We start from the raw sequence: 22017 nt of genomic DNA on the forward strand, positions 1-22017 counted from the left end.
CGAACATTCCTCCCATAAATCTAGGTGTACACTCTCCCACAGATACACAAAATTATGAGGGAGAAAAAGTGGGCATACACAGTCATCATGCATTGAGGAGCACATATATGGAAGACCAACTCATGTCTCTGATGCTGCAAGATCATCTACTTCTAGTTATATCATTGTGCCGTTTCCAGGTGGCATCTCCACTGGGTGGGTTACTGAGCTGGTCCTGCTGGGGCACCTGGTGATTTCCTATCAAGGCACTACTGCATGTGGGTTACTAATGGTCACATGCTGGCTGCTGGACAGGTTATCTTTGCTAAGACCTACCATCTTCTGGGCTTCATCTCTTCAGGGCCACCTGCAGGCTTTTTTAAATTCAGTCTGCTATAGAACAGTTGCTAGAAACTCCCTGGTAAGGGCAGTTTGATAGTCATAGCCACCACATTCAAATAACAAAAGCCAACTTAAGTGGGTCAGACTAAGATGAAGTCTTTTCTTTTCCGGGTTTGTCTGGGCTGAGATTATAGAGCTCTAATACAATTAACTTAGGGTAAGACATTCCCAAGAGCCTCTCAATTTACCACGAAAATAAATTTAAGCCAGAACCAAAAGTGAGCTAAGAGGCAAAGTCACTGTCTTTCACTTATCCAGACCACATTCCTGATGCAATGCAGCATTTTGACCCATGATACTCCCTACATAAAAATAAACAACAAAAAACCCCAAGCCAAAAAAAAAAATTCTTAAGCATGAGGGGCAAGAACTGAGTTTTATGAAAAAAAAGGTTTATTTTCTTCAATACTTTAAATATTTGTCGTTTCCTTCCTGTGAGCACTCAGATTTGCATATACTTCATTGGCATAGGTCACACCATCTTCACATTTTGGTGGAGCAGGAAATGAATGAATGGATAAATGAATGAATGAATAAAAAAATTATTAAGCACCATGTGCTGTTAAATTTTTTTTTTTTTAAAGCAAATTAGCTCAGGAACAAGTGAGACTTTATTCTGCAATTGCAGGAGACAAGGATAAGGATGGGACAGAGATTGAAATTTAGATAGGCAGCTAGGTTATGTAGCGGATAGAGCATCAGACTTGGAGTCACGAAGTCCTGAGTTCAAATTCAGCTGTGTGACCCTGAGGAAGTCACTTAACTTCTGGCTTCCTTAGTTTCCTCATACAAAAATGGGGGGGGGGTAATAATAGCACCTACCTGCCAGGGCTGTTGTAAGGCTCCAGTGAGATAATATCTGTAAAGGACTTTGCAAACCTTAAAGCTCTGTATAAATGCTAACTAGTGTTATTGTTATTAGATTGGACTTCTCTACCCCAAGGAGCCAGACTCACACTGAGGTTATCATACATTATAGAAAGAACAACAGCTATCAATTTGGACAATTAAGAGCTTGTAGAGAAAAACCAGATGCAGAATATAATCAAAGGAAAGGGACATCAAAGATGGTGCAGCTGTGTGAACTCCCTTTAATTATTTAGTCTTTGTTTATTAGCAAGGTCAAGTATCTAGAGTAAAAGCAAGCATTCCATCATGCTTAAAACATCAGAGATTCCTGAAGCTGCTTGCTGCCTCACCAAGGCAAAGCTTAAGGATCAATTAGAACTTTCTACATCTTCATCAGTGCCAGGTGAGGATACAAATAATAATAAAGCAAGACAGTATTTGCCACTAAGGAGTTTACATTCTAATAGAAGAAGACAACACAAACACTGAAAAGGTGGCTGGGGAGGGGGGTTCTATTCAGGGATGTCACAAGGATGGTGAGCAGAATCATGGGAAAATTAATTGATATGTACTTTCCAGGAATACTAGAGGGGATCTGATCACTGTTCCTGCTGCTACAGGTTGAAAGCCTGGTTCGGGGATGGCACACAGTTGGTGAGAGCAGCAGTAGAAGTATTGAGGCTCAGCTGGAATAGAGAACACATGCCGATCCGAAGTGGGAATCTGGTAAGATCAGTGTGTCAGGCAGGAGGTGGAGTCTGGAATACAGGACCATGGAATGAAGATAGAGGGTGGCAGCATCCTGGTAACTTTACATTGGGCATCTTATGGTGAATATTCATTATTCAGAAGCCAGGGGCCAAGAGTGGAGTAGCAATGTTGTGTCAGAGGAGGAGACTAGAGTGTGAAGTCCAAGTCCGGCTAGTTAATATAAAAGCCAAGAGCAAAAATGATATTTATATAGCACTTTAAGATTTGCAAAGTATTTTCTATATTATCTCTTTTGATCCTCACAACAGCATTTTGAGGCAGCTAGGTGGTATGGTGTATAGAACTCAAAACCTAGAGTTAGGAAGAATTGAGTTCAAATCCACTTGCAGACAGGTGGATTTAGTGGATTACCAGTTGTGTGACCTGGGCAAATCATCTCACCTCTCTATGCCTCGATTTCTTCATCTGAAAAATGAGAATAATAATAACACCTACCTCCTAGAGTTGGTGTGAGGATCAAATGAGATAATATTTGTAAAGAGCTCAGCATGGTGTCTGCCATATGGTAGGCACTTAAATGCTTTCCTTCCTTCCTTCCTTCCTTCCTTCCTTCCTTCCTTCCTTCCTTCCTTCCTTCCTTCCTTCCTTCCTTCCTTCCTTCCTTCCTTCCTTCCTTTCTTCCTTCCTTCTGCCTTCCTTCTTTCCTTTCTTCCTTCCTTCCTTTCTTCCTTCCTTCTGCCTTCCTTCCTTCTTCCCTTCCTTCTTTCCTTCCTTCTTTCCTTCCTTCCTTCCTTCACTTTAGGGCAAACAGAACCAGCCTAATCCCTGTTCCACCTGGACATTCTAGATATAGAACTCAGGAAAATGCAAAACATCATTGAGCGGGGAAAATCAACACATAAAAAGAAGTAGAAGGAGGGAATACACATTCGTAAAGCTCCTACTAAGCACTTTACAAATATTATCTCACTCAATGAATATTTACTATCTATCGACTGACAAATCACAAATTTGTTCAGCCATGCACCAATTTGTTTCCAGCTCTTTGCTACAACAAAAAGCACTGCTTTAAATATTTTTGTTTTAACTTTTCTGTCTTCGATCTCCTGCGGGAAAGAGATCTAGCAGTCCTATTCTCATTTGTAAAATGAGGGCTCAATGGCCTCTAAAGTTCCTCTCAGCTATAAATCTCTGATTTTATAATCCTATAATCCCTACAGCTCTAAATATAGGATGCCTGGAGCCTCTCATCCCTGTGTTTAGACTAGCGGCAGCAGGCACAGAGCAGTGAGAATTGTAGATGTGCCTAGGGAAGAAGGATGTATGTACCTGGGGCAAGGGTAACACCATTAATGGGGAGCTGGTATAACCAGCTTTCCTGCTTACCATCCATGCTTAATTTAAAGAGCTAATAAGGAGGCAGCTAGGTGTCTGAAGATAGAGCCTTGGTCTTGGAGGCAGGAGGACCTGAGTTCAAATCTGTCTTCAGACACTTGACACTCACTAGCTGTGTGACCCTGGACAAGTCACTTAACCCTGACTGCCTCACCAAAAAGGAAAAAAAAAAGAGTTAATAAAAATATGATGACTTGCTAAGACAAAAGAGCTTTTTAAAATGCCATCTCAAAACTAAACAATATAAATAAATGAATTAAAAATTAAAATAAATAAAAATTTTAAAAATAATTTTAAAAAATCAGATTACATGCTTTCTTGGGGAGGGGGGAGGGAAAGAAGGGGGAAAATTTAGAACCAAAGTCTTATAAAAGTGAATGTTGAAAACTAAAAATGAATAAATAAATAAAATTTAAAAAATAAAAATACCATCTTAGACTAATCTGTGTTATGTAATATTGGGCTGTAAGTTCCATAAGGCAAAGACCATGTCATCTTTTTTTTGCCTCTTTCTAGTGACTGGCACAGTCCCCTGCACATACTAGGTACACAAAACATGTCAAATGAATGTAGATAAATATAATTTATTAAGCATAGTTTATATATATGCACATATATAAATGTAGTAAATATAAACTGTGCGAGAGAAATACCTTACACTATTATGAGATGTAAAATTAAAACACTGAGTAATAACCACACAAAATGCCAAGTTTTCCATTTCACTCTGAGTATCTCAAGGCCTGAGATAACCAGTGTATGTATTGCTTCTGTTGAACAGTTTCCCCATCGTTTGTGCTTTGTTATGTCTCTAGAATATTTATTTACATTCCAACGCCCATGAAATAATGGAAAAAGTGTGAGGTCTGGAGTCAGAGGACTTTGTTTGAATCCCGACTCAGCTACTTTCTCCTTGCAGGATTTCAGGCAAGTTACTTTATTGCGTCTTTGCATTGTCAGTTTTCCAGTTTGTAAAATGAGGGGGTTAGATGAGATGACCCTCTAAGGTTACTCCTAACTCTAAGTCTGTGTTCCTATGATCCTGCTACACTAAGGGAAACTTCTGTTTAAAAGACATGGGTTATAGTTAGAATTCTGCAGCTTGTTGCAATGGGGATACTAATACTCATACCGCTTACCATATTTCTATTATATAAATATGAGCCATTTGTGGGGCAGCTAGGTGGCGCCATAGTGCATAGAACACCAGGCCTGGAGTCAGGAAGACTCATCTTCATGAGTTCAAATCTAGCCTCAGATACTTACTAGCTTTGTGACTCTGGGGAAGTCACTTAATACTTGTTTGTCTCAGTTTCTTCATCTGTAAAATGAACTGGAGAAGGAAATGGCAAACCAATCTGGTATCTTTGCCAAACTACCCCCCCCCACCAAGACCCAAATGGGGTCATAAAAAATGACTGGACAGTAACATGAGCTATTGCTATCTTACCACTTTAAATTTCACGTGATCTTTTCTCCTTTCAAGGAAAGTTTAGATTCAGTCAACCAGCTATTTTTAGGTTCAAATTTCTTTAATTCCGAACTTAACAAACACCAAATAAAATAAACAGATATGAAGTAGAATAGAAAAAGAAGATTGCACATAAAACTGCTAAACTCCATCATGTATAGCTTGTCTTTACTTTTCTGTATCAAATAAATGTAATGTGTAACTTTCCTCTTTTCTTGCCCAGCTATTTTGAAAACAAACACCTCCTTTCTGCCTCTGCTTCCCAAACTAATTGTGTTAAAAGGTAGTTGCTGTTTTTGTTGTTCTTTGGTCATTTGCAGTCATGTCTGATTCTCTGTGACCCCATTTGGAGTTTTCTTGACAAAGATACTGGAGTGAGTCACCATTTCCTTCTCCAGCTCATTTTACAGATGAGGAAACTGAGGCAAACAGGGTGAAGTGACTTGCTCAGGGTCACACAACTGGTAAGTGTCTGAGGCTAGTTATGAGCTCAGGAAGATGAGTTTTCCCGACTCTGGGCCCAGCACTCTATTCTCTGCACCACCTGGCTGACATTCAAAGGTTGGAATCGATCAATAACTGTCTATTTTCCAGAATTTGCCTTTAAAAAATTAAAAAAGATTATTTCAATTTAATATGTTTATTTTCAAGTAAGTTTGGTTGTGTAGACTCAGTATCATTTTTTTTTTCAAATGTCAAGGCTCCCCTGAGTAAATTATGGAGAAATGAGATCATTGTGAAGAATGACACCAATCTTTTATCTGAAATACAGAAAGGCAAAGGGCAAAATTATTGTTCAGGACATAAGCACAGATGCTCTTTGCCAAATGTCACTGGTTTTACTAGTGATGTGTAAGTGTCTTTCAGGAGGCACAGAGAAGTCCAGTTCAGAAAGACCCTCCTGGAATTGGAAGCCACTGAAGCTGACAAGGCCCTGTCGATACTAGATGGCATTTTGGCTACTAATGAGCTAAAAACAAGGAGTCTATGTGCAGAGCACCCATGGCTGATTTTATCATATACACATTACTCAAGGCATCCAGCTTCACACATACAGGTTTAAAGGTTAAGGCAACAGTGCTTGGCGATGCTAATGTTCTCTGAAGATGTTCTCATTTAAAAATCAGTCTCCTCTGACCTTTCACCTGAGCCACAAGGTTTCCCAAATCCATAATGCAGAAAGATGTAAAAAGGGAATGGAAGACAGGACTACCTTCTTTAATGAACCATGGATTTATTCCTGATATACTGAGAAAATGCATAAAATATACTCACAGTTTTGTCGACTGCAGTTACCAAATATAAAAATATACTTAACAAATATGTAACTTAAATAAACAGCACTAATATAGTTCTGTGCTCAAACAGAGTTTGTTAAAAAAAAACACCATGGAGAGTACATAACATAACATGAGGAAAATAGTAGGGTCTATGGCCACTCTTAATTACCAGATTTGTAGAAATAAGAATGACTGATGTTTCAAAAGCTATAAAAAGTAAGTGCTCTATTATAGAACATGTTAAGTTCAATCACCTGATGTACTCATGGGGTATATTTACATTTCAAATAAGCCAAGGAAAAGCCTGAGAAACATCCATGAGATTTAATGTTAATGTACACTGAATACCAAAGCTATACCCAGTGGACATTTTCATTCAACAAGCATACATTTAGCATCTACTATATGCAAGGCACCAGATTTGATACTATTATGGGGAAACAAAAAACATGTGAAAGAACACTGTTTTCCTTCATTTTGTTTACAATCTACATACCTCAGGTGATGGTTTTGGCCAAACACCTTTTTGGAATTTCACTAACATGGTTCTTACTTTGCCCACCTACCCCCTCTTAAAGGCTACTGGTGCCTTTTTGTTCCAAGGAGGAATTTGCAAACTAGAGATGGAGGAGATGATCTGTGCTTCTTTAGCTGGCATAATCTGTTGAAGGTTTTCTTAAAATAGTTTATGGAATGGATGGATATGGCCAACTCTGATATAGAAACTCTCAAAGCCACAAAGCTTTTCACAGTAAGCTATTCATGAATACCCATCACCACCACTATCAGAATGTAAAAGAAAGCTTTGTTTATATTGGGAGAATGGTGATTCCTAAGAGATGCTATTTAAAAACGTGAATTGGGGATCATGAATCCTTCTTGTGGCAATTCTAGGAAGGATTTGCCAATCACGTTTAAACTACATAAATAATCACAGCAGCAGAAATTGCATTTGTCTGACATTGTTCACAGTATGACTTATTCTGTTTTGCATAATTTATTTTAGAATTCTATGTGATAGGAAGACTTTCTAAAGCATTGGCATATGGGTTATAAAAAAAAGATTCAGCAAAACTGGCAATAGACCTTTTATTTCTATTGCATAAATTGCTATTTTTAAGAGCACTAAGTAACATTGTCCTCACTTAATGGGAGTGTCTATACAAATACGTATGCAAACACATACATACGTACACACACCAAATAAAATCATCTTAACAAAAATATATTGAAGACTTTTGTTTTCTTTTTGGAGTTTCCCTACAAACCAAGTATGTTATCTTAGAATGAAATATTTCAATTGGCTGGAAACATTTTTAGAGCTGAATAGATTCCTACAATTAAGGCTACATTAAAAGTTATATTCAAAAGTTATGAAAATAGCCAAGTGGTTTTGAAGACTACTTAGCATGACAAAGCCAAGAGATCAATTCAGTTGAATAGTGGTCAATATGATAGAAAAAAAATAATCAAACCAATTGTTTGATCAAATTGATTTGTTGACTGGCTAAACTACTTTATTCATCTATCCACCCACTGATTCATTCAGCAAACATTTGTTAGGCATTGATGACATAGAATACCCTGCGAGAGATGCAAAGATAAATAAAATAGAGTTCCTGTTTCAGGAGTGCACAATCTAATATTCAGTTAAAAAAAATGATAGCCATGTATAGGTTTAGCTAGTCAACTTCCTAACACTTTAAGTTGCAGAGAAGGTGCCAAACTGCATTGGTAGAGGGTGTGCCTCCCCTGGGAGTTCCCTATACCAATGAAATCACAGTCCAAGTCCCTATCCTTATCCATAATAATAAGGGAAGAGGGAGTGTCTTTTAATAGAAATAGGTGAAATGTTTTTGAAGAGCATCTTGACTGATGAAAGGAATATTGTTTTCTCTGCTTACATACTCTAGTTAGTGATGACACTGCTTTTCAAAAGTCTTTGCTACCTTATAATAGATGGCACCAGGAAGTACTTTTGATATGGGACCAGAATATCGCCACATGTGACTTTTCCAGAACATTTGATATCCATTTTAGAGAGGAAGCCTGGACCTTTGATCTATGAGAAAAGTGCTCCCTTTAAGAAGGCACAGTTGCTTCATGCAACTAAGTCTTATCTGTTAAACTAAAGAGGGTGCCTGAAAACACTAAAACAGTTTTTTTTTAAGGAATTGATTAAGACTTTCTCATTAGATCAGGTCCTTCCATTTCTGGAGGGTGGGTCATGAATATCGATAACTCATTGATGAAGTATCCCTAAATCTGTGTGCTTAATTTCAATGTCTAGCTCTGGAGTCAGAGGATCCAGTTTCAGATCCTACCCTTGATGCTTACTTTAACAGACAGATCAATTAGAATATGTATTTAAGATCTCTAAGAAGAATCTTGAGGCATTTGTTACAACCATGGGTAAGTCATTTCATGTTTGTTGGCAAGGAGTATTCAAAGGCCTGTATGAGAGGTTTGTAATATGGAGTCTACAAATCTTCTCCCAGGGAGCCATTGGTAGATTTCAGGGGGTCCATGAATTTGTTTTAAAAATATTTTGAGAACTGTGGTTCAATAGAATTGATTTTCTTTGCAATTCTATGCATTCTATTTTACATATTTATAAACATTATTCTGAGAAGCAGTCCCAAGGCTTCTCCAGATTGTCAGAAAAGAGTTAAGAACCCCTTGCCGTAGACTGATGACATTGAATATTGGCCACCATCCAGAGAAGTACAACCAGATGATAAAGTGAGAAATAAGAGTTTTGATTGAATGAGAAGTTAAAGGAGCCAATTATAGGTTGGATAAATGATTACTAAGATTCCTTATGATAGTCTCCTAACATTTGTTAGCTGGAAAGCACCAGGATACAGTGATTACAAGTAGTGCATAAACAGGCAGGTGCACGCATACCAAGAGAAGCAATGGATCACTTACTATGATAAGCACATAATGAGCCTTAATGAAAATACATAAAATTGGGCTATCAAGGAAACACTTTTTTTTTTTACAAAATAGATCAACTACAGGATATATTTAGTATCTTCAGGGGAGTAGCAAAGTATTTGTTGCTAGGGAAATTTAAAATTAGACAGGTGTATTGGAGGAAGCTATTTTTTTTTTAATGGACCAGACTAAAAGAGCTCATTTTTCCTGTCTTCAGTTATCACAACTCTCTCTTTCTACCTCTCAGATCTTGCTCAACATCTGAGCTTTATTTGCCATCACAGACTGGGGATGGAGGGGAGCTATATGACTTTAATTCTTTGTTTATACTTCTTCCCCAGGCTCAAATGACTTGATGTTAAGCAAATAGCAGGCTTCTCAGGGTTCTGGACTTTATCAGGCTGTAGCTATATCAGACTGAATCATATATATAAGACTAGTAAGCTGTTTCACTCTCTCAAACTTAATTGAAAAACTTTATTTTAAATGTGATGGATTCTTCATGTTAATTGGAACATTCCATTTATAGAAGAAAATGCATTGTCTTTCCATGCATTAATGTATTTTAGAAAAAGCAATATTAGATTGGAGGCACCATAGCATAATGGAAGGAAGAGCCAGGAAGACCTACCTCTGACAGATACCTATGTGACGCTGGGCAAATCACTTTAAACTCTTAGTTCTGGAGGAAATTTTCTAAAATTAGAAGGTTACAGATGAAATTGAGGATCTGCATAAATGAAGGGAGTACACACAAGGAGTTTCCTACCAAGATTAAATCCCAAGCCTGCACTAAAAAACAAAACAAAACAAAACAAAACAAAACAAACCATTAGCTTAAGAGTCCAGATTATAACTTTTCAAAGATGGGTAAACAGTTAGAATGCCAGGACTAAAGTCAAGAAAACTCATCTTCCTGAGTTCAAATCCAGCCTTAGATACTTACTAACTATGTGACCCTGGGTAAATCACTTAATCTCATTTGCCTCAGTTTCCTCATCTGTAAAATGAACTGGAGAAGGAAATGGCAAACCACTCCAATATCTCTGCCAGGAAAACCTCAAATGGGGTCATGAATAGTTGCACACGACTGAAATGATTCAACAACACTTAGCAGCTCAAAACCATCTACTTTATGAAACCCTGAATACACTTGTTTGTTTCCTGTTCCTCTGTATCTTTCATTTACTCTCATATACTCACACTTTCTTTCTTTCTTGTTTCTCATTGTCCTGACACAGTGTCACAATATAATGCAGCCTTGAATGTAGGCCAATTAAAGGTGAATTGTGAAATCTCCATAACCCATAAACCTTAATCCTTTAATTCCTTCTGGTATTTATCTGATTTCTCTTTCTAATGTAGCCAACTTGTTCCCTGACATGAACTACAAATTACTGTGGAAGACTTTTTCTAGCTGTGTGTCCATTTATATAAATGGAGCCTTCTCATCACTTGGAGTGCTTTGACAATTATACACATGGTGATATTGACAAACTAGAGGGCAAGGGACAGATGAATACATCTGCGACTAGAGCAGAAAGTACCCCACCTTTCTTCAGAGAAAGACAGAGACACGCACATACTGAATGAGAGGGAGGGGTGGAAGGATAGAAAAGGAGGGAGGAGGGGGTAGCTAGGTGGTGCAGTGAATAGAGAACTGGCCCTGGATTCAGGAGGACCTGAGTTCAAAGCCAGCCTCAGACATATAACACTTACTAGTTGTGTGATCCTGGGCAAGTCACTTAACCCCCATTGCCCAAACCAAAAAAAAAAAGGAAAAAAGAAAAAAAGAAAAAGAGAAAGAAAATAAAAGGAAGGAGGAAGGGAGAGAAAGAGTCTCAGAGAGAAAAGAGAGAGAGGGAGGGAGAGAGACAAAAAGAGAGAGAAAGAGATTGATAAGGGGGGGGTGGAAATTGGTGTCATGATCTTGATAAAAGTGTTTCTTCCTTTTATGGGATTTGTTGCAGTAAAACTAAGAAGGAATTATGGAAAACTAAGATAAGGACTTTGTATATTATGTAGAGATAATTTCACCCTACAAAATACAAGTTTGTGATTTGTTACTGTATTGCCCTGCTTCATTTGTATTGAACAGTACATAAGGTATACATCATTTGGCACACAAGTGTCGATTGGAATTTTAGATTAAATATGGTACTTGTGGTCATTTCTATGAAAAGTTGGCACTGGATCTTAGGTCTCAAATATAACCCTCTTCCTCTCTTCTCCCTTCCCCCACTATAATATTGTTTACAAGGGGAAAATCAGATTAAATTGACATCATTCTGATTTAAAGCACCTTTTCCAGGAATATAACTCCCTGCAAATCAGAGGACTATAAACATATAAACATTCAAACATGAACGTAATAGATAAAAGGGGCTGCCTGTCACTAGTCACCCCCTTATACACACACTTTTTGTGTAGACACACTGACAAGATGAAATAGCCCCCAGTGGTGTCTACACTATTCTTTCATGCTACTGTGGTCACTGAGTTTTCAGGAAATGGCTTATTGCTGGTATTTTTCCTTGTATGTAGAATTCTGCTTTTGCTCAGAGCAGAAACCATTAAAAGTCTTCAGTATTTTTTTTAAGAATCTCTCTGTAAATGTGGCTTTATCCTTACACAGACACTGAAGCGGCCACTGGGGAATTACTGGTGAGGGCCAGGGGAGCCATAGCTGATGGAAGAGCTTTGCTGATGTTTCCTATTTGGTAGTTAAGATGCTGGGAACACATCAGCTTGATTAATCTTCTCATCTGGTATTTCTCATTATGTAGACTCGGATTCAGATGGCTCAAATGTAGGTTGCCATCCACTCTGAGATTTTTCCAATTCTTTGACTATCAAATAAGTGACGGACTCCCCCCCCCCCCAAGATTGCCCCTGGATATTAAGGGACAATGAAAAAGCCAACACAGACATTCCACCAATGATCCTGTCATACAGGTTAAAACCATTTATATAGAACAATTTATAAAAACTTTAGGATGGAAAAATAGTATTATCTGAAGCTTAATATTAAACACTGTGAAAAATACATATTTACAGAAGAATATCACAAAATACAAATTATGTACAATAATAACTATTATACTTAAATTACATAGATTATTTTAAAATTTACTCGACTAATAAATTATACACAATATAAACAGAAATATCTGGCACCTCTCTAGGATATGGAGTTTAACAAAAACAGTCACACAGTGAATGGGGTTGATCCAAAGAGATCTCTGCTACATTCTTAATGCCTTGAATAGACAGCATCTGAAAAGAAGATGACAAATTGTCATTAGAGTAGATAGCAGGTAGCTTTGCTATTTTCTCCCCGTGAAAATCAAAATCTGTTTAAGAAAAAAAAGATGAATAGAACTAGTGAATGCCAAGTATGCTTGGCAGCTAGGTACTATTTCCCTCTACAGCCTGGCTTTTGGAGCAGCAGTGTGATGAAACCAGAGAGGGTTAGGCCTAGAGCCAGGAAGACCTGGTTTAAATTCTACCTCTGGCACTTGCCATATGACCACATATAAGTCATTTAATCTCTCTGAGCTTCATCTGTAAAATGGGAATGATTAAAAATATCGTAGTACCTAAATATATATACGCATACACACTATATATATACACACAGTGCAAATGAGATGATATATATAAGTGCAAATGAAATAATATTTACATATATAAAATACATATGAGAAATATACATAAAGTACAAATAATATATAAAGTGTTAATGATATATATAAAGTGCAAACGAGATATAAATACATATAAAGTACAAAAGATATATGGCACAAATTAGATAATATATATAAAGTGCAAATGAGATAATATATATATAAAGTACAAATGAGATAACATATATACATACATGTATATATAAAGTGCAAATCTTTAGTATAACCCAGAGAATCCCCACAGTTTTAGTGCAGCAGCAATTCAAAAGGCTGCTCTAATTTACAAAGGGATTTCTTTAAATAACAGGTCCCCCTAGTACATTTATATTTTTTATACACCATTAACTATTTAATTTTCTGTTAAAGTTCTAAAGTGATGCCAACTATGGCTGTGGATCTTCAGAGATTATGATAATAGAGTATACATGCTTGAAGCTCCTGCTGTGTCTCAAAAGCTTAAAAAACAGGGTAGTGGAGCACTGTGAGTCTGTCTGTCCAGATAATTGTGGAGGCTCATTCTCCTTAGTAGAATTCAGGCCCTTGAGAGCAGGGACTATTTCATTTCTGGCATTGTGTCCCCAGGGCCTGGCACATAGTAGGCACAACAAATATTTGTTGAATTGTTGAACCACCAGAAAGTTGGGAAGAAGGTGCTACCTGGTGGGAGGAATACAGCCACTCAGGAAAACCACATGGGGTAACATGTGTGTGAGAGTTAGGGAATGCATGGAGAAGAAATTGAAAACATTCAGAGTCATGGCCATTGGAAAGCCAATCAGAAATTATGGTGTAGTTTCAACACTAATCTGTAAATTAGTGAGCACATAGTTTGATTTAAAAAGAAATTCTATAAACAGTTTTTCAATAAAACTTTTTTTTTGCATTCTGTGAAATACAGCTTTTTTTTTTTTACAAGCATATCCCAGTTCAAGAAAGAACACTTCCAAATCCCATACTACCATGGCCTTGGACAAATATGTGATGTAGACAAAGAGAATGTGTGACCCACACACTCCTGTAACTCCTGCCCTGTGTCTCCTGTCTTTACTATAAATCCTCTTCTCTTTATTCCTCAATACTCTACTGCTTGTCTCTTTGACTCTGTTCAGGCCCTTCCAGTTTCCCATTGATGCAAATAGTTTCTCACAACCACATCTCCCCCCACCTACTATGAATAAAAACGTACCCTCCCTGTGTCTAATAGCTTAAAGGAAGGGCGCTCTTTGCCTTTCTAGACTTCACTAAAGAAAGCTATATTAAAATGTCAATGGGAGAAAGCTATGTGGCCACCCTTTCCTTTCAGACAAAGCTTCATTTTGACAGTGGCCCTAGGGATGCTATAGTGGGTAGGGCTGTGGACCAAAAGTCAAGAAGACCTTGGTTCAGTTCCTTTGACACATATTGCCTCTGTGACCCTAGGCAAAACATTTAATTTCTCAGTGCTAGGCAGTCCTCTAAGATTATAAATAGCTGACAGAGTGATGACTTGCATTGGTAGAGGGAATTTCCTCACCTCAGTGTTTCCTGTATCAATTAAATCACAGGCCCATTCCTTAGCCCCACCCCTATTTCCACTAAATGCATAAAGATAACATCATGGAAATGTATGACTGGAAATGAGATGGATTCCTCATTTAGTAAGAATGAAGGATACCAGATGGGAATCTTGTTGCAACCTACAATATGTTAAAAGACCTAGATCAGGCCTTCTTAACTTGGGATACATGGATAGATTTCCCAAATACATTGTTTTCACTAACCTTTTTACTGGAATTTAGCATTTCCTTTAATCATTTAAAAATGTTATTCTGAGAAGAGTCCATAGGCTTCACTAGACTGCCAAAGGGTCGCATCACACACAAAAAGGTGAAGACTTCATCTCTTAGATGATGGCTTTCTAGTATGTTGGGTAGAACATCTTGGGGAAGACTGAAGGATGGATTTGTACAAGTCACAGGGGATGAAAATGTGAGAATGGATTCTGACTAGTGGAGGATGTAGATGAGATGAATGGACGGGATGGGTGAGATCAACTGGATACCAAATCTACATCCCATGAGACACAAGAGTGATAAGGCTCTTTGAAATGGAAGCCATGAAAAATCCTTGAAATTAGGACCTTACCTCTGTGATACTCTGGATTCACATTTTCATAGATTGGAAATAAAGGGTTTTCTTGTTCACTACGAAGCTTCCTGGCTCTTAAGACATCTCTCACACATTGATGTAAATACACATACTGGCACTGTAAAAGAAAAAAAAAAGGAAACATGTCAAAGATGGGGCCAAACTCGAAGAAACAGATAAAATTCTCAGAAAACAATGACAGAACTCTTTGTGGTTGGCAAATCAGATCATTAGTTCTTCCAGCATACCTAGAGCAGATGATGCTTCTTGACACTATTGATTTTGAAATAAGCAACCTTCAGTTAAAACAGGAGGGAATTTCATTTAGGCTTCACCTCAAAGCAAAGAAACAGCTAGGTGGCACAGGCAATAGAGTATAGGTAGGAAGATCTGAGTTCAAATCAGGCCTCAAATACTTTATTAGCTGTATGATCCTTGGTAAGTCACTTACCTTCTGCCTCAGTTTCCTCATCTATAAAGTTGTAATAATAAATAATAGCACCTATCTCCAAAGGAGATTTTGAGCATCAAATGAGATATTTGTGAAAGTGCTTTGTAAACCTTAAAGTGCTTTATATAAATGCTATTATTATTGATTATTATTTTGGAGGCAATTGGAGTTAAGCAACTCACCCAGGGTCACTGAGTAAGTAAGTGTCTGAGGCTGGATTTGAAATCAGGTCCTCTTGACTACAGGGCTGGTGCTGTATCCACTGCACCACCTAGCTGCTCCTAAATGTTATTATTATTATTATTATTGAAATGGGATGTAGAGCACAGAATTCCAGTTCTGTTTCTAGAGTTCTCTTTTAATTCCCTTACTGAGTGGTTGAATACCATCCTAGAACACTTTGTTTCTACAGAGCTCCCCTTTCCTTGTGGAGAATTGGCTTATCTCTGTATCTTGAACCTTAGTTCAGACTATACATACATACATATATATATATACATATATATATATGTGTGTGTGTGTGTGTGTATATATGTATATATATACACATATATACGTATATATAGACATAGACATACATAAATTTGGAAATGAGAAAAAAAGAAACAAAACCCAAACATAAGAATCACAGATTAAGAGGAGGGGGGTCATTTAGTTACTCCAAAGATTTTCACAGAAAATAGACGCCTGTTACATTAAGACAGCCAATGTAGTCTTTTTATCTCCTTAGACCAGTGGTGTCAAACTCAATTAGAAACGGATCACTGTAGGGCATATATTGACTTAGAAAACCACGAATTACCATTACCTATGTTGCATTTTGTTTTTATCTATTTTGTTAAACATTCCCTAATTGCATTTGAATCTGGTTTGGGCTATACTCAGGAGTGTCGCAGGGCAGCTAGGTGGCAGAGTTGGATAGGAAAACCAGTCTTCCTGAGTTCAGGTCTGGCCTCAGACACTAGCTGTGGGACCTTGGGCAACTCACTTCCTCATCTGTAAAATGAGCTGGAGAAGGAAATGGCAGACTACTCCAATATCTTTGCCAAGAAAACCACAACTGGGGTCACGAAGAGTCGGACATGACTGAACAATAACAGGAGTGTTGTGGGCTGCATTTGACATTTCTGGTCTAGGTTAACCCACACACTATCTTATTGTCCAGAGGTTGAAACATACAGGATGGAACTCCTCATGACATAGCTTTTTGTAAATGGAACTGATGGCTATGGAAATATAGTGTCTACCTCAGCACCTTTAACACACTATCATCTTTCTCTCTATTACCTCACTAGGTGATCTCATCTGCTCCCCACGGTTTAATTATCATCTGTACACAGATGGTGCCCAGGATCCATCTAGCCCTACTCTCTTTCCTGAGTGGTAATTTTGAATCACCTCTTAGATATCTTGAACTGGATGCCCTTCAGGTATCTTCCTGATATGTCCAAACGTGTCCAAAACAGAACGCATTATTTTTACTCCCCTACCCTCTTCTAAACTTCTCTTCTATTATCAAGAACACCACTGTCTTTCTAGATAACCAGGCTCAACACCTTGGTGTCCTCCTCAACTCATTTCTTATTTCTCATATCCAATGTGTTGCCAAGTCTTATCAATTCCACCTTCACAACATGTCTCCTGTACACACTCTTCTCTGAAATTGCCACAAGTCTCATGCAAGCCCTCCTCACCCCACTCCTGGACTATTTCTCTAGCCTGCTGGTTTGGTATCCCTGACTCAGGTCCTACCTCACTGTATCCCTCCTCCACTCAGCTGTGAAATTGATCTTCCTAAGATGCAGGCCTGACCATTTCATCCCCCTATTCAGTAAATTCCAGTGGCTCATTACTTCCAGGATAAATATGAAATCCTCTGTTTGGTTTTTAAAGCTCTTTACAATCTGGTTCTTTCCCACCTTGCTAGTCTTATACTTTACTGGCCTCCACGCGTACTCTGTGATTAAGCAACATTGGCCTTCTCCACAATACTGGCCTTCTATATCCCCCAGCTCTGTGCCTTTTCATTGGCTGCCCCCACCCACACCCTTACCCCGGTCACGTCCAGAACGCTTTCTCTCCTCACTTCCACTTCAACCCCTTGCCTTCCCTGGCTTCATACCAGATTCACCCTAAGTCCTACCTCCTACAAGAGACCTCTCCCACTCTCCCCTGTTGGATTACCTCCTGGTAACACTTTATATTGTACGTGCATAGCTGTTTGCATATTGTCTCCTCCATTAAAGCTTTTTGAGGGCAGAGACTGAGTTTTTTGTCCTTTGTTTTTTTCTACCTGTAGCCTTACATTTAGCATAGCATCTGGTGTAGAGAACATGCTTAACCAAGGCTTTATCGTTATTACTGTTGATTGCTATGGCCTCAGAAACTAGAAAGCAGGGAAGAGGTCATGTATCTTAGTGGAAAGAAAGAGAATAAGACGGGGTAGGAGGAAGTCTGAGGTCCAGTCTCCTTCACTAACTAGGTGTGTTAACCCATCTGGGCCTGTTTCATCTACAAAATCAGGAGACTGGGCTAGATGACCTCGGAAGCCCTTCCAGTTATCTGATCATTGACGATAACATTTTCTGTATGGAGAGAGGTGTGCCTATTGAAATGCATTCGTGAGGTTATAGATTTAGAACTGGAAAGGAACTCTGAGATTATGCAGTTCAATCTCCTAATTTAAAAAAAAAATGAGAAAACTGAGGTGTCTGATGCCAAGTCTAGCACTATTCTCAACCTTAAAGTACTTCTGGTGCTGTCATGTTGATAGGAGTTGAAAAAAAATGTTCTTTGACTCATATATCTCAGTTAGTATAGAAAACCCACTGGAATTATGAGAAGTTGCAAAATCCCCTTCCAGGATACACACTCAGCTCTTTCATATTTCTATTAATAGCACACAAAATCCAATGGCAGAGAACTGGAGTTATTGGTCTGTTTAGATAAAAATCTAAGTATCTTTAACATTTGTGTTAATTTTTTTTAAAGATAATAATGTGTGTACCTCTATTAATGGCTCTTAGCAAGGAATATCAGTGTTCTTCCAACCACTAACTAGTCAAACATTATGGTTCTCCTGATAGACTGAATTGACTTATGGGTCTCACCTTGTCTCTGCTACAATCCATTCTCCAAAGAGCTGCCAGAGTGATTTTCCCAGCACACAGGCCTGACCGTGTCATTCTGTTATTGAATAAACTTTGGTGACTCTATATCATCAAAGGTTTTATGCTTGGTTCCTGCCTGGAAGTTAGGCCTCGCTTTCCTAGCTATTTCATAAGTCAGACCACGGTACAATACTTAGCTCAGGATGTTTTTCTAACGAATCATTCACAAAGTCATATGCATTAATTTTAATTATAACACCATGCATTTCCTCTTCCAAATCACTTTTCGCCTCTGATGGGTGCGTGCTTCACTCCCCCCTCTGCCTAGAAATTAGAGGAGGGAATTTCACAGAGAACAGTTTCTAGCATATGACAGCCTCCTGTTGCTAATTTGAGAAGCTCTTCCCCACCCGACCCCCACCCCCAATCTTGAAGTTACAGAATGACTTTTTTTTTTAAAAAAAAAAGATGACTCATTTTAAATTTTATATAGGAAATTAAGTTACTCTGGGACTACCAAAGTCACCTGTGAATGAGGCTGGTAACTTTATTGCCCATCAATATATACCTTTCATAAAGGAGGAGGAATAGTAGGAATATGGGCAGCTAGGTGGCACAGTGGATAGAGTGCTAGGCCTGGAGTCAGGAAGATTCATCTTCCTGAGTTCAAATCTGGCCTCAGACACTTAGTGGCAAGTCACTAAACCCTGTCTGCCTCCATTTCCTCATCTGTAAAAAAAAGCTGGAGTCGAAAATGGGAAACTACTCCAGTATCTTTGTCAAGAAAACCCCAAATAGCACCTACTTTGGAGGATGTTGTAAGAATCAAATGAGATAATATTTGTAAGTCCCTCTCTCTTCTTTTTTTGAAGGGATAATTGACTCTTCCTACCCCTCCCCCCATCAGAATATAAGGACTTCATCATCCTTTAGACACTTCTATTTGCTTAAACCTCTTTACCTTTTTTGGTTTTTCTTGACATCTCTGTTTCCCAAAGTTCCTGTTCAGTTGTGCTCTTTTCATTAGGAATGCTTGAAAGTCTTTTATTCTCTTAAAGTTCCCTTCCTTCTATCCCCTCCCTCCATCCCATGTAGATTTATATTCAGTTTTCTAGAGTAAGGTTATTCTTGGTTGTGAACCTTTATCTTTCGACTTCTGGAAGAGTACATTCTAAGACTTTCTCTTCTTTTCCAACATTTTGTTGTATGATCTTGACACATTCCTTGGCATTGGAACTCTTTCTTATAGACTGAGGGTTTTTTTTTTACATAAATAATGTACCCAGGTATGGGTTTTTGATGCAGACTTGCTTATTCTTTGACTTGGATGCTTTGGAGGTGGGCAGCAATATTCTCGGGGATTTTCAGTTTGGGGTTTCCTTCAGAGGGATATCAGTGGATTTTTTTTTTCCTATCTTCACTGAGCCCTCTGGTCATATTAGATCTGGGCAGTTTTATTATTTCTTGAAATATAGTGTCCAGACTTTTTAAAAAAATTCAGTTTTGGTTTTCAGGGAGTTTGATGATTCTTAATTTACCTCTTCTTGACCTTTTTCCAGCTGTTTTAATATTTCTTGTCATTTTATAAGGAGTTCTATTTGCTCTATTCTATTTTTCAAGGGAGTCAATGAGTTAGGTAAGTTTTTCTATCTTCTGTTCTAAGCAAGCTATTTATTCTTCTTTCAATTATTTCCCCTTTTGAATTATAATTCCATTTATTATTTCACTTTCTACTTCTGCTTTATTTCTTCTAGTTATTTTCATAGAGCTTGTGGCTAAGCCATTTTTTGTTTGCTTGTTTGTTTGTTTGTTTTCCTCTCTGAGGTTTTATTTGTAGTTGCAAATTTACTGTCTTAATCTGGATTATTCCTTTTAGATTTCTCTTAAATCAAGTCACTTCTTCAATGTTAATGTATTCTCTTTATTCCTACTTCTAGCCTTAGGGCCTGGATTGGGACTTTGTGTGAAGCTGGTGCCCTCTGGCAATTTTGGATTGATTGGGTACTCTCTGTTACCTAAATGCCAAAGTCACTGGGGTGGCTGGCATTAGACCTCACCTTCCACATCAATCCCTGACATCCGTTTTTTTTTCCAGGTTCCTAGTTGTCCATTGGAGGGTCAGCCTCAATTAGCCTTGGTTTCTCTTCTTCCACAACCTCTAATTGTGAGCTTTTTGAGCCCTTGCTCTGGGACTTTGATTGGCCTTTGTGGTATAATGGAGATCATGCTAGAGAAATCCTCCAAGGCCCCTGACATGGATTTCCACCCCTGAGTTGGCCTCTTAGTACCCTAAGGAGCGTGTGGCTGGGACCTTATCTCCCTGCACAGTGACCTGTGCTCTGTCCTAATGCTTCTATTTCAAGAGACTGGGCTAGGATTTGGCTGCAGGATCCCTATTATATGAGCACAAGTTGCCTTGAAACTCCCCAGTCACAATAATGACTCTCCTGGAGTCCCTTGGCTTCTGGAAGTTTTGTTTCATTTTTGTGCTGTTTTAGATATCACAGCTTACTTTTGTTTTTTCATTTTTTTCTTTATTATCGCTCTGGGTCCCTTTCCATATATTTGCTATAGTTTGTGTGGGAGAACTGGGTTCCTTTATGACCTTTCACATTGTCATCTTAACTGGAAGAGCAATAGTGATTTCTTAGTAACATGATGAGGACAGTGTTATCAGCCTAAATTCCCCAAACCATGAACGTTATATATCATTCTTAACTTGTTACCTCTACATATGCCTCTCAATTAGAATGGACATAAGGGCCAAGAAAAATGGAAGAGAGGGATGGATTGCTATATATGGAAAATTTACTTCTTGTTTGGGCAACATTTTCTCTTGGTTACAATGGATAACAAAGAAAGGTGACTGGAGGGAAGATAGGACATGAGCCATTCCCATTAGAGGCTGACTGTATTCTCAGGGCAGGAATCTAGGATGTGATAAAGAACCTTCCAATGTTTGTCAAACCAGATGACTGCTTTCTATTTCTGGTAATTCATGTGGGAATAAATGATGCTGTAAGAATGTAATCTTTAGCAATGCTTTCTAGATTAAAAGTCTAGGGCAGGAAACTGAAGACTGTAGGAGCCCAGGTGGAATTTCCACTACTGTAACCAATCAAAGACAGGATCAGGTGAAAAAGTCAGGTCTGGGAAGTAATCAGTTGATTAAGAAGGAAGCATCTGAGAATAGGATCTAGATTTCTGAACCACAGATTAAAATGTAGGAATAACAGGCCAGGGATGGAGTGTGCCTAGAAAAGGCTGACAAGTATTTGCCTGGAGTCTTGCAAATCTAATTGAAAGGGCTTTCAACTGAAAAGGAAGAGAGAAAGAGAAAACTCAGTGTATATCCAAGCTAAATATCTTCAAGTGTCTCTAAAACATAGGAAGAAGAAAGGCAGTTGAGATGCCAAGGCATTTACAGGAGACAAAAACCAAGAAGAGAGCCATCAACAAGACCCCTGGTAAAAAACCCAAGGTAAACTGACAAACCTCATGCAAGAAAGAAAAACTTAGCCTCATATTTATCACTGACACTTGGTGGGATGAAACCCAGGACAGGATTATTACTCTGGAAGGATATATTAAAAATAAACAGGATAGGATAAAGGTG

The 22017-nt window shown here is 38.2% G+C and overlaps 1 protein-coding gene across 2 annotated transcripts in view; it reads right to left on the bottom strand.

Annotated features, from left to right (window-relative positions):
• Nucleotides 1–6021: 6021 nt before the first annotated feature.
• The window catches only part of PTPRB (protein tyrosine phosphatase receptor type B), a 157063-nt gene continuing 141067 nt past the window's right edge, over nucleotides 6022–22017 (bottom strand). For both annotated transcript variants that reach the window (XM_020990256.2, XM_020990257.2), the window contains 2 exons: nucleotides 14838–14958; nucleotides 6022–12303 (listed from right to left, as the gene is read on the bottom strand). In XM_020990256.2, the coding sequence (XP_020845915.1) occupies nucleotides 12281–12303; nucleotides 14838–14958 (144 nt within the window). In that variant the 3' untranslated portion in view covers nucleotides 6022–12280. The remainder of the gene's footprint in view (nucleotides 12304–14837; nucleotides 14959–22017) is intronic.

This window comes from Phascolarctos cinereus, unplaced genomic scaffold (genome assembly GCF_003287225.1).
Source record: "Phascolarctos cinereus isolate Bilbo 61053 unplaced genomic scaffold, phaCin_HiC Scaffold_1;HRSCAF=81, whole genome shotgun sequence".
NCBI lineage: Eukaryota > Metazoa > Chordata > Mammalia > Diprotodontia > Phascolarctidae > Phascolarctos > Phascolarctos cinereus.